The sequence below is a fragment of the Solea solea genome, chromosome 12 (genome assembly GCF_958295425.1).
Source record: "Solea solea chromosome 12, fSolSol10.1, whole genome shotgun sequence".
Lineage (NCBI taxonomy): Eukaryota > Metazoa > Chordata > Actinopteri > Pleuronectiformes > Soleidae > Solea > Solea solea.
The window spans coordinates 7,055,195-7,073,306 of record NC_081145.1 but is presented as its reverse complement, the minus strand read 5'-3'; the positions used below and the strand labels follow the sequence as shown (position 1 = coordinate 7,073,306).

The following is an 18,112-nucleotide window of genomic DNA, read 5'->3' as shown; positions in this document are numbered from 1 at the left end:
ACATTCATGGGTTTAAAATAATAATAACAATAATAATAATAATAATAATAACAATAACAATGATAATAATGCAGCAGCACAGAAACAATAATTTGGTTTGGGGGACCTAGATTACAGATTACAATTTATGTGGAAAAGTAAATACACTATAAATACAATTAGTACTACACCTGTTTACTATAAATACTTGTTTACACTATCGTGTTTGTACTCTCAATGACCCACTGTGCTGTATATACTCTATTAATATGAGTTAAATCTGATTTATATATTATTTATGTAATATTATTATGCCCCTATACATTTTATACATAATATATATATTATATTACATTTGTAATGTCTCTCCGAGTGCCATCAAACTATGTTTTCTATCTATCTATCTATCTATCTATCTATCTATCTATCTATCTTTCTGTGCGCGCGCGTGCCCGGAGGTGCACTCGTGCAGAGGAAGGTTTGTTTTTTTTAACCTCCTCGTCATCCTCACATCCAGTCTTCCGGAGCTGCGTTGTCAGTAACCATGGCAGCGGCTCAGCTGTATGGGCTGACACGTGCATCTGAGCTCTGTATTAATCTCAGCATGAGCTCAATATTTTTCAGAGTGTCAACAATAATATGAATAAAGATAATGTTGGGGAAAACGTGAACAAGTCACAGAAACTCAACTCATGATTTGGTTTGTCACAGTCATTTAGGATTAATATGAGAACTATTTGGATAACTCACTCCTATATCTTTTACTCAGGATAATCAAAGATCCTTTGGTGGCAAATATGCCTCATATTGGATGGTTAATAGTGTCAGATGATTTGATTAAAAAGAGACTTTAATACTATCATAAACAATGCTGTTAATGGCCTGTAATGACATCAATGAATCACAAAGCCTCAGTAAAAACCAGAGTCTCTAAGCCCCAAACAATGGATGGACATAATCAAAAAGGGTGACCTTGGGTTTAGAGGAGTGATCTTTCCCAGAAAATGGGAGAAATTCATATTTAGTTGAGTTTCAGGATGTGATTTACCTTCACCCGGCTGACCCCGGCACCGGGGTCAGTAAAACTCACTCCGACACACACTTATCAAAGTCACGGTTACCTTTGATCAATATCGACATGCTACATACCCACAAAAAGCTCGTAAACTCGGCTAAAAGCTCATAAAAAACATTCTTATGTTCACCACACACAGACTAAACCAACACAGCCGAAAACACCATAACAGTGTAAACATTTAAAAGCGGCACCGTAGAATCAGAGTCTTCATGTTGAAAAAAACAAAACATGTCTGCTGGATAGTAGAGACTTCACAGATTACAATGCTAGGCTACCATTTATAAAAGTCACAGATACAGACGCCAAATAAGAGCAAAACAAGAAATACAACCAGAAATGTTGTCTTACCTTTGTTGTTGAGCAAAACAAGCTGTTTTCACCGCAACAAAACCGCTTCTAACGGAGAACTAGACTTCCCAGCATGCTTTGGGGCCTGTTCCTGGTCTGATTGGTCATTCGAGGCCATTAGCTTGTTTTGATTGGAGAAGGGCGAATGTCCGTCAAACTACGTCATACGCATTTGCATCCTTCTGACGTGTGAAGGGAGGGAGCTACGTGCAGCCTGATCCTATTGGCTTAGAGGATTAAAACGAGCTGTCAATCACCCCGATTGGCTAATGCTAGCTGCAGCTATGGCCCTGAACAGGCTGAGGCTCAGAGAAAAGTGCCTCAAATATATTGATTTTTTAATTTTTTTAATTCAAAATAAGTTTTTATTAGACCAATAGTGAGATGTAAATAAAATTAAATGGGTTTAATAATTTTTTTTCATATATTTTTATAGATAGTGCCAAACTAGAGTCGCCTCTTTACTAAAACCTCTGTAATTTTACTCAGCTTCACTTCAGCATCATCAGACCTTGCACAGCTAATGTCCACATGTTGTTACATGACTTCCATGATTTTTTAAGCTCCTAATGCACATTTTAATGGTGATATTTCTTTTAAAATGCAATATTTCTTTGGGCGAGGGAAAACAATCCTTCATTTATTGTGGGTCCCATCTGAATTTGCTCTGGCACAGTGGTATCTACAGTGAAACTTACACTCTGGTGGAATCTCACAAGTGTTATCTTTATTTTGATACCAAGATAATTCACATCGAGCTTGTAATTGCAGAGATATACTCTATTTAGTTTCAACAACCAAAAAGAGGGTTGGGGGGGGAAGAGGGTTTTAAGGACTCACATACACGCGGTTACAGTGTGAGTATATATTGTTGGTGAGTCGTCTCCTATAGTCAGAAGAATAGAAAAGATAAGAAACTGAATAAATATCAAAGCCATATACACACTGTAAAACTATAAAACACCCTAAAATACAGACTATATTTGTCTGGATAATCCCATTTATAAAAATTAATCTGATGTGAAATGACACCTGTTCCCTTTTTGGAGCATTAAAGTGTTGAAAAACACCCAGAGCTGAGGCTGTGTAATGCCCTCACATGCCTTATGATCACATTACTTCTTCCTGTTAGTCATGTGACTTGTCCTCTGGCAGCATATGGCTCTCTTGTGTAACAGTGCTGACAACGAATGATCCAATCACTCCAGATCTCAAATGAAGCGTGACCTCCTCTGCACTGGCTTCTCATTAACTCATACCTGCTGATTCACCTCTGGACTCTCGCTTGCTCGCGTTCAGTCGCAGCCTCGCGTGTCGTATGTTAGAATACCCCTTTCTGTCCTCCTCCTCCCCGCCCCCCCCCTCCCTTCCTTTTCTTCTTCCTCTACTCCACAGTGTGCTGCCTGCTCTATATGTGGCACTAGGGCGGCTTTAGGAATCCGCTCCAAATGTTTTCCATATTAGTTCAGAGCCTCCTCTGTTTCCAAATAGCAACCAAGCCGGGCTTATGGTGAGAGGAGGCCTCAACAGGGAGGGGAGGGGAGGGGAGGGAAAGAGGCAGACGGGCTCACCCAACCCTAAACACTGCAAGAGTAAAAGTTGAGAGGACAGAAGAGTGTGAAGACAGGAGGAGAGTAAAATGGGGCAGAAAGGTTCCTCAGACAAGAAGAAGGACAGGAGGAGCAGAGATGAGAGTCCAGCGCCAGAAGATCGTAAGAAGTGCAGAGGCTGTTGCTTCCCGCTGCTCGTTGCCCTGCTCCAGCTGCTGCTGGGGGTCGCGGTCGCGGCCGTGGCCTTCCTCATGTTGGCCATCAGCCCCTCACTCCTGGCCAGGGAGACGCCACACTGGGCTGGGATCATTGTAAGCTCCATCCTCACGTCTCTGCATGCACATGTCTGCATGGAACACAGCAGTGTCTGATTTTCTTTCTGTCTCGCTCCATCCTCACCTCACTGTGCATGTCAACACTGGCCCTGACTGTCTGACTGTCTGACTGTCTGACTGTCGTGTTCTGATACATCTCCATCGACGTCTCTCTGTCTCACTCACATGAGAAGGTGTTTTTGTTGCATGACCAGCAAATCCTCAATGTCAGGGCAGGTAAAAAAACAAAACAAAGCAGACCACAAGGTTCCAGTTTGACCTTTGAAGCACAAATCAATGCATGTTTTTATTGTCACATTCACAGAGGAGGTTACGTTTTCACTAGAATCTGTGAATCTATGACCACTGTAGTGTGTAGCTTTAAAATATAAACTAAACCACACAGGAAGTGATTTGTTTCATGTGAAGACAGACAGAGGCAACAGCTGTTAACAAGAAGTGTCCATGAAAAGTTTCAGAGGGGAATGTTACTGCTCAAAACCCCCACCCGCCCCATTCTGCTGCTGTTTACACACAAACGCTCCCTCCTTCAGGTCTGATAGTTTTGCTTGAAGGATGCCTGAAGGATGCAGTACATGAATAATGTTACATTAGAAGATCAAACACAGGCATAATAAGGATCAGCAACATCAAAATTCACCAAAGTTTAACATCTGTAACTCAAAATATTAGTGCACATCCATATTAACCTTTTTTATATATATGTATATAATTGTCTCTGACATTGTCAGATAAGAAATATCCCGTCTTAAAACTTCAAAAACAGACCAACAAAAAGTGATAAAAACATACAATAAAACATAAACCCAAATAAAAGAGAGTGAGACACGCTTCGCTAATCAAGACTGAAAATACATAATTAATAAGAGAACCACTGTACCAATACTAGAACAAATAACTACAGCAAGAATAGAAGTTCAGAACAAATATAGCCATGAATAAATGATAATGTGAAAATGAATTGTACAAAAGCTGCTGGAACAAAACAAATTTTACACCTCAGGACTGTTTCCTTTGCTTTTGAAGTTGTACATGTGAATAACTTTTTAATATCTGTAACTTTAAAAAAAAAAGCAAAAACCTGACCTCAATATTATGACTCAGTAACCAAAGCAACATGTAACACATCTCAAACCTTTCACGACGCTCAGTAACAAACTGTGTTTGACGAACACAGGGTTCGAAGAGTTCTGTGAATTTTTAGTGGCGGAATTGGCTGAAATCATTTCACCTTCATGTGCAGCCCAAGTGAACTGTGAGCAGTTAAAGTCTCATTTGAACGATTGAATATCTCGAAACGCTGAGAGGATTTGCAATTAAATTTGAGAACTCCACAGAAAGCTGAGGGCTGTTAGAGAATGACAAGCAACACACTTAAAGCAACCACAGTGTCACTGGAAGTGTTTCAATTTCAGTCGAACGGTAAGTTAATGAGACAGCGTCTTCTTGTAGAACTGTTCAAAATATGAATACAAGCGTCTTTGTGAAGTTTCTATTAGAAAACAACGAATTTTGATTCTCATGATGTGTATACTTGAACGACATGAGGGGGACAAACACAGTATCACAGACAGACGCCATGTTCCATGTCTCAATAACATCCCTGGACGTCGGTGCATCCCGAGGCAGATGCTCACGAGATTGAGCCGAGTCGAAAAACACTGAGGTCATCAGGAACTTTCCAGAGGATCCTGAGTGCTTAACAACCTGGGGAAAACAGTTAAATAAGATGCTGAACGTTAGTCACAAGACTCCAATCGCACTGAAGAGACAGAGCGTGAGTGTGTCTGTGCGAGAGAGAGAGAGAGAGTAATGTAATCTCGCAACAGCTTAACTGCTGAATCATGCAATGAAAAGCCTACAGCAACAAGGTGCAGTGGATCTGCCGTACCACACAATGTGATAAAGACATGATATGATACAATGTCCTCAAAAGGTAATTGAAACAAAACATATATATAGCTGCTTTCTTTATTTATTGGATTTGTGTTGAGTCATCAGACTGTGGTTGCTGTTGTTGTTCAGACTGAAGACACAAAAACACTTTGAGGCCTGTGGCAGGATGAGGCTGTGGCTGACCGTGCTCCCGATATCATCAGTGCATGGCAACAACAAGGAATGGCTCCGTCGCCTGCTTTGTGACCATGAAAATCCATAAAACTGAGCATTAATCCCCCCCAATATGAGTTCATCATCTAACCAAAACTGTGTGGCAAATGTTTTCTGGTTTTGTTGTCGCTGCTGCAGCTGTGTTTAGTCTCTATCCTGGGCTTCATCCTGTACTGTGTCACCTACGTCCCGGATGAGAGGACGACTCTGCAATTCATCGTCAAGGTGAGTGTGCGCACGTCCTGAAACGACTTCTGCAAAACACACTGGGGGAAAAAAGAGAAAGAAAGAAGAAAAGTAAGGGAAGCAAAAAATGCTTCTGACGCACAACAGGACTCTTAAAAACTGCACAAGATCACAAGGATCAGTCTATTTTACCAGAGGCCACCTTTGCAGGGAACAATAATGTTTTAATTCCGCAGATGAGAGGGAAGCTGCCTTTGTTAGTCGCATAGCGATGAAGGCATTGAGCCGCACTCCTGTGTAAAAGTGCTCTGCAGGGACTCCTTATGGGTGCATCATTAATGCTGCTGGACTGTGCAGCTTCGTTAGCTATACTATAAATGCAGCTGGAATTTCACGGCAGAATCAGAATGGGTTAAACCATTGTTTGCCGCTGAGAAGGAGGTGTTTGAAAGCAGCGTCGTGAGTTTTAAAATGGTCTCTGCAGAAAAGGAAGTGTTTTCACTTACAACACCGTCACATTCTCTAGGTCACCGCCCATCTTAATGTATAGAACATTTATAAAATATTAATGTATGTATAAGCTTATTCTTAAACTTGACTAAAGGTTCTTCTTGTAGGAATATAATCATGACGTTTAAACTGGACCAAAATGAGGACACATTTCATTTTATTATCATATAAGAAAACAGTGGGTTAGGGTTAGGGTTAGTTTACAGCAGGGTCTTGTTCTGCAGGGTTAGGGTTCTGCAGGTTCTTGTTCTGCAGGGTTAGGGTTCTGCAGGTTCTTGTTCTGCAGGGTTAGGGTTCTGCAGGTTCTTGTTCTGCAGGGTTAGGGTTAGTTTACAGCAGGGTCTTGTTCTGCAGGGTTAGGGTTCTGCAGGTTCTTGTTCTGCAGGGTTAGGGTTCTGCAGGTTCTTGTTCTGCAGGGTTAGGGTTCTGCAGGTTCTTGTTCTGCAGGGTTAGGGTTAGTTTACAGCAGGGTCTTGTTCTGCAGGGTTAGGGTTAGTTTACAGCAGGGTCTTGTTCTGCAGGGTTAGGGTTCTGCAGGTTCTTGTTCTGCAGCACATAGAACATAGCATAATACAGAATAAAAACCTAAACAATTATGAGTATGATGACACATGAAATGTTATTTCTGTAGCCTGTGAAGTGACAGACGTGCAGGAGATGTGGCGATGATGCCGTCGCCTCCCGCGTTGTGTCGTGCGTATGGAGAGAGTTACTGACATGGATTTAAAAAAGAAAAGAAAAAAAGAAAAGAAGACGAGATTAATGGATGGATCAATTGCACAGTGGTGGAAAGTCGGAGCATCAGAGTGTGAAAGTGCAGTGACGAGGTTTTCATTAGGCTGCAGTAACAATATAACAATAATGTGGTAATGATGTTGTAATGGGGGAGTAATATTGTTGTAGCACCATGTTATTTCTTTAGTAATCGCCATGTGATAGCTTACTAAAAACTATGGAAACCATGTGTGGGAGATAAGGGATTGTGAATTTCAATTTATAAACTGTAATTACAAGTTCTGATGACCTAACATTCTACACAGATTGTAGCCTCATTTCCAAACTATCACTGTAGAAATGACACGGTATTAGTGTGCTATTACTCCACTATTAATATTCTTATAACCAGGCCGGGGATTTGATTAGAAATAAGGTGAGTTTTCTATCATAGTACATGTTTCAACTGTGACTTTATTTTTATTACATCAAATTACTCGATGAATCCACGTCCACTTGTCCCTGGCTTATGGACACGGTTTATGTTTTTACAGTCGGTTTGATGGATTTATTTTATTAATTTGGCTCAGCTCAGTGTTTTCACAAGGACTCCGTGAGTAGAAAATGTGCTGTAACTGGATATAACTACTATGATATTATGACTTTACCCACTAACACATAGTGTAAGAGATTAGTTACAAAACAGTGACAATATTGCAATTGCATGAGTTAATGTGTTACCAGATCATGATTTTCAGATGGAGTTATGCCAGGAATATGCAGAGAAAACAGTCAAAGGCTGATGTTCTGCAATGTTTGCAGTTTTTAAATCAATCAAATGCGTTGTACATCACTTATTAGCAAACAATAAGTGATATTACTGATTTTACATGTGATAGGGTAACTGTGTCACAAGGAGGGAATCAAGCGCCGGAAACAACACAAAAATAAATGTTTACCGGACAAAATAAGGTTCACAGGTACAGGGGGTCAGTCAAGCAAAGGTAAAAAAAAAAAAACTAAATATAAGAAGGATAAAAAATGGACAAGAAAACTAAGACTAGAGAAAGTTGGAACACTCACAGGAAAAGTGAATAATCTGAGGTGAGGTAACAAGAACCAGGCGCATGTTCAATGAGAGACAGTGGGGAGTATTTCAAAATAAAACAGGAAGAAAAAAGAAAACATGACCTGAGACAGATGTGATAGAACATGTTTGTGCTGTCCCTGTTCACTCTTCCTTTACTGTGTCCTCTCCTAAGTGTGAGGGTGTCACGAGGACAGTAAACAGCAACATAAATCCCTCATCCTTAGACATTCTCTCCTGCGTCGCCATTTCACTTTATATCGACGTTTCCTGAAAAGCACATAAAACTCAGCAGAGGACACACGGAAACAATTACACTCCAGACGGAAGACAGCTGCTGCGTTGCCGCTCATCACGTGCAGGATTCCATAAGCAGCATAAAACAGGGAGGACAAACACACCAGCCTGTTACACGAGTGGTGGATTATAAGATGGAGGTTTAGTGTTACTGAGACCGTGCGTTTGCATAAACTTGGTGCAGCCTCGTGTCACATTTTACAGCTGTATTTTTAGACGCGCAGTGGCTGCAGCTGCAGGTCTGTCTAACACGTCTGTGCTGAAAGTTGGGCTCCAGACTCTGAGGGTCAAAACCTTGCTCGGGAGCGTTGTGCTTAATCTCTTACAAATTGAATTTACCATCAGCTGTGAGCCAACGTGTGGAATCCTAAGATACACTTTTGGCTCTCCGGGTTAATCACGAGACAGCAGATTAAAGCAGGAGTCCGATTTCTAGGGTTGAAGATGCAGAGCAGGCCAAAGCTTTTCAGGTAAAAGTGCACAACCCCCATCCATTCTCCTCTACTTTATTTTTTCATTTTATTTATCTGTTCAGTTTAACAGGGACACGACACAGTGAACAATATTTATGGGTTAGTGAGAGTTCAAAAGTAACAGCATCGTCCTAAAAACAGCATAATACCAAATGTTTATTGGTATTCCCCAAACCTCCGAACGACGATTCCCCAGATGTCTTGTTTTGTCCACAAACCAACATTTTTAAGTTTGAATCATTTCTTTGTCAAATGAAGAAATGAAACCAACCAGTTTACAACATTTTGAGTGAGAACAAAAAAAAATGTTTACTGACTTTATAAAGTGAGCTCTTTTTCCTCTGGTGGCTAACTGCTACTTCCATCCATGCGTCCAGGGCTACACTTTTCAAATTAAAAGCTTACCAATCAATCAAACTGTATTTATATAGCACGTTTTATACAAGGCAACGCAACTCAGAGTGCGTCACAGGATAAGAACATAATCAAAGACAGCAAACCACCATCCCAACTGTTTCAGCCCACAAATGTCTGCTATTATGTGTTAAAAACAGCAATGGAGAAAGTGAAGAAGTGAGGAAAAGAAGAGAGGAAAGGAAGTAAGGAAGTCGTGGAACTCACAAACACTGGAGACTGAAATACTGATGGGTGATCAAAACAGGAGGTAAAAAAAGATAAAGGTATAAGAGAAATAAACAACATAAATAGTAACAGGTCAAATGTAATGACATAGATAAGTAAATCACTACTTAAAGTAAATAAATAAATAAATAAATAAATTAAAAACTAAACACGATAAAATAATACCCTTAAAGGGTAGAATAATATAATTTGTGTCAGACCCTAAAATGAAATAAAGGACTATAAATAATTGAATAAATCTCAGGTAAAAGCCAGGTTCAAAAGGTCGGTCTTATGTTTGTTTTTTAAAAAGAGTATGGCACCAAAGACCTTACAATGAGCTCTAAATAAACTTCTTCTTCTTCTTCTCCTCCCTCCCGCAGCTCCTTTACTTCATCCTGTGTGTCATCGGCCTGGTGATTTCCGTGCTGGCCGTGGCTTTCTCTGGGTACCACTACAGTCAGACCAGCAGCTTCAGCTGCGTGCAGGCCCGCGACACGTGCGTGTGCACGCTGGACAAAGACGACCCAATCGCCCGGACCTTCACCTACGAGGGAGTCAGCGACTGCGAGGTGATCACGGGGACTCTCACGCTCTACTTCCTGATCCAGATCATACTGAACCTGGTCCAGGCACTGGTCTGTGCCGTCGGGGCCTTCATCATGTGGAAGGACCGTTACCAGGTCTTCTTCGCTGGTCTTCAGATAGGCTCCGCCTCCACGCAGCAGTGGCAGAAGGTCTAACGTGACCAGTACAGTTCCGTACACTCTGAAGGACAGGGAATCTTACTCTCTGGTGTGTCAGCCTTAATGTGTGTTCTATTTGATGTCAGTTGTATTATATAATGGCTTTTTGCACATATTTTGTATACCATATTTAGTGACTTTAATGTTATATTGATATCGGGTTAATGTTTGGAAAATCATTTCTATTTATCTTGACCTCTGCTCACATGACTCAGCAAAACAGTCACACTTAAAGGTCCAGTGTGTAAAAGAGATTGAAAATACTACCCATGAAGTACAATATGTTTGTGTATAAGTGTATCATAAGCATCTTTTGGTTTCAGCCTTTTATATGTACTTTTATAAGCAAGGGCCTTGTTTTACAGAGGCGGCCATGTTTCTACAGCAGCCCAAATGACACAAAAGAAGAAGAAGAAGAACATTCTTTCTGGTTTGCCAGGGCCACCGTACTTTCCCACTGAAGAGAGAGAGAGAGAGAGTGAGGTGTGAGTCTTACAATCTGACGTCTCACCCTCAGATGTCACTAATTCTTACACACTGTCAGATTTGGGTATAGTTACTTTGGAAAGTACAACGTTACTGTCAAATAAAAGTAATCCGTTACGTTACTGCGTAACCTATGAATAAAAGTAAATCGTAAGAGTACTCATGAAATGAAAATGCCCGCGCCGGCTTATCTGACCACAGACACACGCTCCTTTAACCCTTCTGTTACCAGTCACACCAAGACCATTTGACTGGTGATCTGTCCAGGGTGTGACCCTGCCTATAAATCCAGGCATAAGAGGGTTAAATGTACAGAGAAGTCCCGACACTTTCAGGAGGCTAAAAATAACAGGAATGACGGACAGCAATAGTCCACTTAATAGCACTTTAATAGCACACACATGTGGGTAAACAGGAGCTCCAAACCAGGTTATAACACGTGAGAGAGTGATCTAGTGATCGGACCCAACGTCTCCTCCAATGACAGGTGCAGGCGGCGGTTCCTCAGGCAGTGGACGTCCCATGCCGAGCACACAGCACTCGGCAGAGAGCAGCACCGTGGCAGTGTCTCTGCATTCGGGATTTTCTTTTATGGATTACTTATTTTCAAAACATAACTAAGTTACGGATTACTTAACGCGCTACGTTACTCACTACAACAAAAAAGTAATCTGAGCACTCACAACACTGCGCACTGTACCTTTAAATTGTAGAATCTTTCAAAAAAAAAAAGTCCTTTGCTTTGAGTTACTGAGGTTTGGCGACAGTGATGCCATGGTTTTGGAAATTGAATGGAATTGAAACAAAACAGTAAGAAAAGTCCTAGTTTGATGATGTCAGGAGGCAGTGTGGCATCATGGGAATTGTAGTATCGTGTGGTTTCTTTGTTTGTTTGCACTTAAACGGGAGAATTAAAACATGAAATCTCCTTCCTCACTCTTTTCTTACATACATGGTTTGCTCAAGAAATCATTGCAGTAACAGTGAAGTGGATTACATCATTGAAGGCCATTAAAAGGATTTCTATGGATTTAAAGAGTGTTCTTTACATGACACGTCCTCAAGCTCTGAAGACAATATTCACAAAATGTTCATTAGTTTGTTGTTTTCTATTCAGAAAATGTAAGTTGTGTTGTCACAGAACAGTCATTCGGAGGACTCATTCCACATTAAGGACAGTTTTGTTTCATTATCTGTTGTAAAAACATGTGCAGTATTTGATCAGCTCACAGTTATAGTTATTACAGAGTCAGAAACTCATCCCGACAGCAGTGAAACAGCAGACGATGACACTGGATCTGCACTGAACTGGGCTGTGGCTGTAGAGGGTGGAGATGCCAGGTCAGTGACCAGAATGACTCCAACAGCCTGTAGGAGTCAAAAGAGACTGCAGCCACACGGGGAGGAAGGAGGGAGTGCTGGGGGCAGGAAAGGGGGGACTCAGACAGGCGACTGCACTGGAGCACAAAAACAATCATCTCTCCGTGTGTTTATCATTTATTTTTCTTCAAATGAGAACAAGCAGCAGAGTTCTTGCCTTTTACTTTTAATTTGTTTCTAACTCTCATCTCAGTCTGCACTTACTTATGCTGTGTATGTTACAGATTAAGCACTAGTGTGTGGTTTTGACAGGAGATGATATATAAAAACTTTAAACTTTATATGTGAAGCCCTGACAAAGCCTCAGAGGCTGGTCCAGTGACCACCTCTATCTATCTGTGTGCACAACATAAGGGTCCCGTCAAACACGAGGCCAGAGTTTGATGAGAACATGCAGGAGACTAATCTGTGACGTCAGCGCGAGACAAAGTCGCGTCTGTTCTAGTGATCGCCGCTGCTCGTGGACAACGTTAACTGCTCCTCTTTTTGCGGAAATGTTTCCTCGAGTGTGTGTTTATGTATTTTATGAACGTTGCGTGTCATTTGATTTTATTCAGACTTCACGAACATCATCACCACTTGATCAGTGACACTATCTAGTGGATAACAGGCAGCAGAAAATCACCAAAACATTGAAATAACTTGCTGTTTTATCTCAACAAAAGCCTTTTTTTTGTAGGAAGTGAAGTTTCAAACCAGCTCACTCTCCCGCACCAAAGTCCATAAAGAAAACCTGTGTTTTTAGCTCACGGGGACACAGGAGCTGCAGGTCTCCTGCTGCCTTGTTTGGTGATTTAATGCTCTTAGTTCAATCTGAATGAAGACTTTTAAACACCGACATCACAAGATAACATTTTGTGAACTTAATGATGGAGACAACTGTGGATTAACACCTAACTGTGTGCTGAGATGAAAAATTGCTGTTTTTTTCGATGGAATTTGGTGCAGAGAGCGTGAGAGCAGTTCACATTACACCCGTTTCCAGGCAGAAAATCTGTCTAATGACAAGAAAAAGCAGCAAACACACTTAAACAGGTTGGCATCCATCAATGAGAGCGAGGACGGAGGTGCACTCCATGAGCTCAGTGTTGATAACGTGTAATGCATCACACAACCACACTTAAAAAAAACCCTGAAACCTCCCTTTAACTGTAACTGTGACTCCATACTGTGTGAGTAGGCCTGTCTGCTGTGCATTTCAGTGTTGTTGTGATGATGATGATTCATAACGTGACCGCACACATGCAGGAAGTCACATGGCAGTCATCACGGGGTCATGTTTATTTTTCAGCATGACAGTGACGAGGAGTGACCTTCCACCCTCCTACAGCACTTACTCGGCAGCAAGTCTCTGTGTGGTCTGATTAACTTTTAAAGTCAAAGAAAAACCGGAGAGAGGAACTGGACACTTTCACTGTGACTTAAAAGGAACCGAGTATTTACGTTTCACGCCATTGTCAACTCACATTTGAATTTTATTTGCGTGTGTAAGACAGAGAGTACTGTGTAAAAGTCTTACGCCATCATTAGAGTTGCTGTTTGAGCAACGCTATCATGGCCACACTGTATATTTATTTCCTTTATGACCTTACACTGGCCGACCCTGAAATCTGATCATATAGAAGACCAACTTTCAGTCACAACGTTCCAATCCAAATGCACATGATCACAGAAGTTTTACTTTTACTTTTACACAGTACTGTATATTCATGTCCTGTTAAACATAGACTTTATCCTAAAATTACAGTCTGAACCTAAACTTATCTTCCTGCACAATGTCATTTTAGTGTGGTCCTTTCTTTCTGAGCACAGCGTTTTTTGGATGTTGACTTGTACTTGTTGACTCGCACTACTGTTCTCACACACACACACACACACACACTCTGGTTTCCATGACTTCAAAGGACATTGCATTGACTTACATTCATTTCCTGGAGACTGACTCTAACCTTAACCAAAACCCTAACCCCAGCCTGAACTTAAAACATGGCTTCACCTTAAATTGTTGTCATTTACATTATGGGGACTTGATTTTTGTCCCTTTAAAGGAAGACAAATCCCCAAAATGTGACTGTGTAAACAGATTCAGGTCCCCACAACATAAAGAATACCAGGCAGGCATAAAACACTGCGTTGACGTCCATTCATGTAAACAACCTAAACTAAGCATTGATCCTCTAACTTTAACCAAAACCTGTTAATGCTTCACTCTAACCTTAACCTAACCACAACTCATATCTTTGCCTGAGGTTCTGTTTCATCAGGACCAGGTTTCGGTCTCCATGAGGACTACTGGTCCTGATAAGGTCTGCGTTTATGCCAGAAAATGTCCTAGAGAGGTGAGAAATACAAATACACACACACACACACACACATGCTGAGCATGTGACTCTCTTCGACTGTGGTTGATATGATCCAAATGTGGCAAAGGTTGTGCTCAAAGGTAAATAACACACTGCTCACATGCAGATGACTGAATATTTTTAAGTTTGTCAGAGTACAAGACTCAGATGATGATGTCGCAGCTGTTTGTTTGGGGTCCACCACGGCGAGGAGACTTAACTGCTCCTCTCTCTTTCTCTCTCTCCGGGTCCAATCCGTTCCAGTCATGCTGCACTTTACCCTTGTTGTCGATGCAGTGACAGCTGCTCACCATTATGGCCCCGCGTGAGCTAATTTTAATGGCTGTCACAGGCAGCAGGAGCAAAACGCAGGCCTGCCAGCGTAAACAGTCGAAGGATGGGCCTCTCTCTAAAGGGTAAATGACAGGGCAGGATCAAATAAAAATAAAATAAAAAATATCGGATTCATTTATCAGCTCAAATGTGTCACACAAGCACAAGCATACGGACGGACGGAGCTTTGAATGATCCAGAATAATGAGTGTGGATTTAATAACATGACATCAAAATAATGCAAAGCCTATAGATCCATGGTTCTCAAACTGTGGCACGTGTACCACCAGTGCTACGTGAGCTTCCACAGGTGGGACTTGGAGGAAAATCAGAAATACTGTTCTGCTGTTGATACCAGGTATAAATAATAATAAACACAATGAATGAAAGCTTCTTCTTCAATACGCAACACACATGCTAGTCTGTCCATTTGGCCTCGTGTAGCAAAAAGGTGGCACAAGATGTAGTATATTCAATTCTGAGAAAACCTCATAAATGTTACATATTGGATCTTTATGACACTTTTTTCAACCTTTTCTTCTTTTCTTAAAATAAAGTATTACTTAATTGAATCTAAATGCAAAACAAGGAAGAGCTACTTTAAATGGTGTTTCCTTGAAAAAGTTGACCCTAGAATAATAATTTCTTCATGTTGAAGCATCAAAGTTTGGATTCTTGGTACAGCCAGTTACAGCAGTATTAATTATTACTTCAAGCTATGTCTAATATACAGTATGAGTCAAAATACTGACATTTAAAAGTATTTATCTTAAAGTGATTATACACAAACATAGGTCGTATAATTCAGTTTCTGCCACTAAACCCTGCTAAATGTTACACACTGGACTTTAAACAGACTATTACTGTGGACCGATGTGAGGGCAAACATTCAGTTCACAAGTCTGTGCTAACTGCTAAATTAGCCGCAGTGAAGTAACAAAAAGAGTGAAATTAAAGCCGTGCGGCGATGACCGTGCGGCCGCCATCGTCTGTCTGACGAGCCGCGTGGCATGAGCTGAAATGTGATCACGGCTGAATGAGGAAGGGTCTTTTCCTAGGTCGTGTGTTCCCTTCATGGACAAGTGTGAGTAAACACTGTGGGTGGGTATGTGCAGAGTGGGTCAGTGTGTGTGTGTGTGTGTGTGTGTGTAAGTGGGTGGGGACTTCCATTCTTAACATACTGAAGCAAAGCCGTGAGTCTTGTCGTTACAAATTTATTACAACATCTGAAAACATAAAATACATTTGTTTTTCTGTACACTTTGTTTCCACAGATTGTGACACAGGACAGTTACCATCGAGTGCAGCGATCTGCCGTCTTTGTTTGTGCAAGTTTTTAAGACACGCGCTCAGACTCAACTGATTGCCGTCAAAGAGACTAGTAGAGATGAATGACACTAAAAGAAACAGTAGAATGTGATGGTGTGAGCAGATACAGTAAATATTACAGTATTACTGACATCTACCCAAACATGAGCATGTTTATTTTGTCCTCCTACCATCTTCAGTCAGTAATACGTTAGGTACCAATATAAGATTTAGATTTAAAAAGAAATTTCAAGTAAGTTATGGAATAAAGAAATCATTATTTTCATTCACATTTAGTTTCATATAAATCTGTAAAAAGGCAACTGAAACGGTGCAGTGATTGCATTTCAAACGCACAACAATCCAACAATAACCCAAACTAACAACTGATTCCAGATACTTTTTTTTTTTTTAAACCCTCATTTTGTTTTCCTTTTCTAAAAAAGTGCACTTCCAGTATTTGCTGTTAATGAGTGAGGCAGCATGATCCGTTTTCCAAAATGCAAAAATAATACTCCAGTTTGTTAAATATCAACAGAAATCTAAAAGGCAAAGAAGAGAGAATACCTGACATTAGTGCACGCTCTCTTTTAGAGATTCAAGAAATTCCCCAGCTTCTATTTTCACGAGTGACCCCTGACCTCTCTGCGGCCTGCCGCTCAGCGCTTCCACACAGTTGAGGAATGACGGCGGAGACACGGTCATCCACAGACTTGACAAGCACTGAACCACTAAACTCACCATAACATTTGCCTTTCTCTCTCTCTCTGTCTGGCACGCTCGCACAGCATTGGCAGATGTGTGCCGTGCCAGGCTAATCAGTCACAGAGACGAGTGACTCTGTATACAGCCGGCCTGGAGAGTGTCCTCCGATTAGCCGAGGGAACACCGAGGGCACAGTCTGCATCCAATTCAGCAGTGTTAGGGTCATAAAGAAAGGCACTGTGTCAATAAAACAAATGTGTCTGGCTGTCATCGGTAATTGCAGAAATCTATCGGAGCACATGCATTGTTCTCAGAGCTGGAGTTAGTGTGAATGCATTGTTTTCTGGTTTCTATCACAAGCCTGCAGTCGAAGAGGCGTGCGTGTGTGTGTGTGTGTGTGTGTGCGTGTGAGTGTGTGTGTTCTGCATAAACTTTAAAGTGTGTCAGTGAGCCGGGATGTGATGGTTTGGCTGAGGAGGACCCAAGAATCCCAGCCTCTGTTTTTTCTTCCTCTGTTCTGTCATCTGTGGAGGAAACAAAGAGAGAGAGAGAAAAACATCAACTTTATGTATTTTGAGTTTTGCCTATGTTGTGTTTGTGATATATGTTTTTCCTCCAGTGGAGAAAATGCCACAAGGAAGTATACATAAAAGTGCTTAACTTTAAAAGGCTTAAATGTAACTAAATTAAACGACATAAATGGTCTGTCTAACCTTTCTGCAGAGCACGTATACGGCATCTTTTAAACTAAAATAATGTACCAACTCAATATCAAATACAGGAAACCAACGGTTTCTGAAAGCTGAGAAGTTGCACGTCAAAGCCAACGTGTGGTTATTACGGTCATTTCACTCGCGCTGTTGCAGGAAGCTGACGATTCAGCGTCACCAGAGAGGAGAGAGGTGGGAAAAAACTTGTGTACATTTTCCATTTTTTGGACATTGAGACAAAGACTCAAACAAATGTTATTTTAAATATGTTTTATACTGTTCAAATTTACAACTACAGTGTTTTTTCGCTGCGAAGAAGACGGAGTTTACAGCGTGATAATGGCGGAGAAAGCTACGTTAAGAGATGCTCCATCCACGTTAAATACATAGACTTTATGCACTTTGTTGTAAACAAACAAAGAAATCGGGCACTTTTAACTTTTCATGGACGTTTTGTTTTCTTCAATTAGACAGATATCGTTACGATAATTGTTGTATCGTGATATTATTGGTATCGTGAACCCTGTATTGTGTATCGTATCGTGATATTATTGGTATCGTGAACCCTGTATTGTGTATCGTATCATGATATTATTGGTATCGTGAACCCTGTATTGTGTATCGTATCATGATATTATTGGTATCGTGAACCCTATATTTTGTATCATATCGTGATATTATTGGTATTGTGAACCCTGTATTGTGTATCGTATCATGATATTATTGGTATCGTGAACCCTGAATTGTGTATCGAATTGTGATATTATTGGTATCGTGAACCCTGTATTGTGTATCGTATCATGATATTATTGGTA

General features: G+C 40.9%; 2 protein-coding genes across 3 annotated transcripts in view; one reads left to right on the top strand and one right to left on the bottom strand.

Annotated features, from left to right (window-relative positions):
* The first annotated feature begins 2,949 nt into the window (after positions 1 to 2,949).
* sspn (sarcospan (Kras oncogene-associated gene)) lies at positions 2,950 to 11,447 on the top strand. Of its 2 annotated transcripts, XR_009241896.1 has the most exons (4): positions 2,950 to 3,266; positions 5,538 to 5,624; positions 9,671 to 10,082; positions 10,399 to 11,447. XR_009241896.1 is itself a non-coding variant. In XM_058646402.1 (3 exons), the coding sequence occupies exons 1-3, from the start codon at positions 3,045 to 3,047 to the stop codon at positions 10,028 to 10,030; spliced, it is 669 nt and encodes a 222-aa protein (XP_058502385.1). In that variant the 5' UTR covers positions 2,950 to 3,044; the 3' UTR covers positions 10,031 to 11,447. The 2 variants fall into 2 exon arrangements, 1 of the variants encoding a protein (XP_058502385.1); XM_058646402.1 differs by having other exon boundaries at positions 9,671 to 11,447.
* Positions 11,448 to 15,772: 4,325 nt separating this feature from the next.
* The window catches only part of itpr2 (inositol 1,4,5-trisphosphate receptor, type 2), an 83,885-nt gene continuing 81,545 nt past the window's right edge, over positions 15,773 to 18,112 (bottom strand). Inside the window, exon 57 of the mRNA XM_058644793.1 lies at positions 15,773 to 17,111. Coding sequence (XP_058500776.1) covers positions 17,031 to 17,111 — 81 coding nt within the window. The 3' untranslated portion in view covers positions 15,773 to 17,030. The remainder of the gene's footprint in view (positions 17,112 to 18,112) is intronic.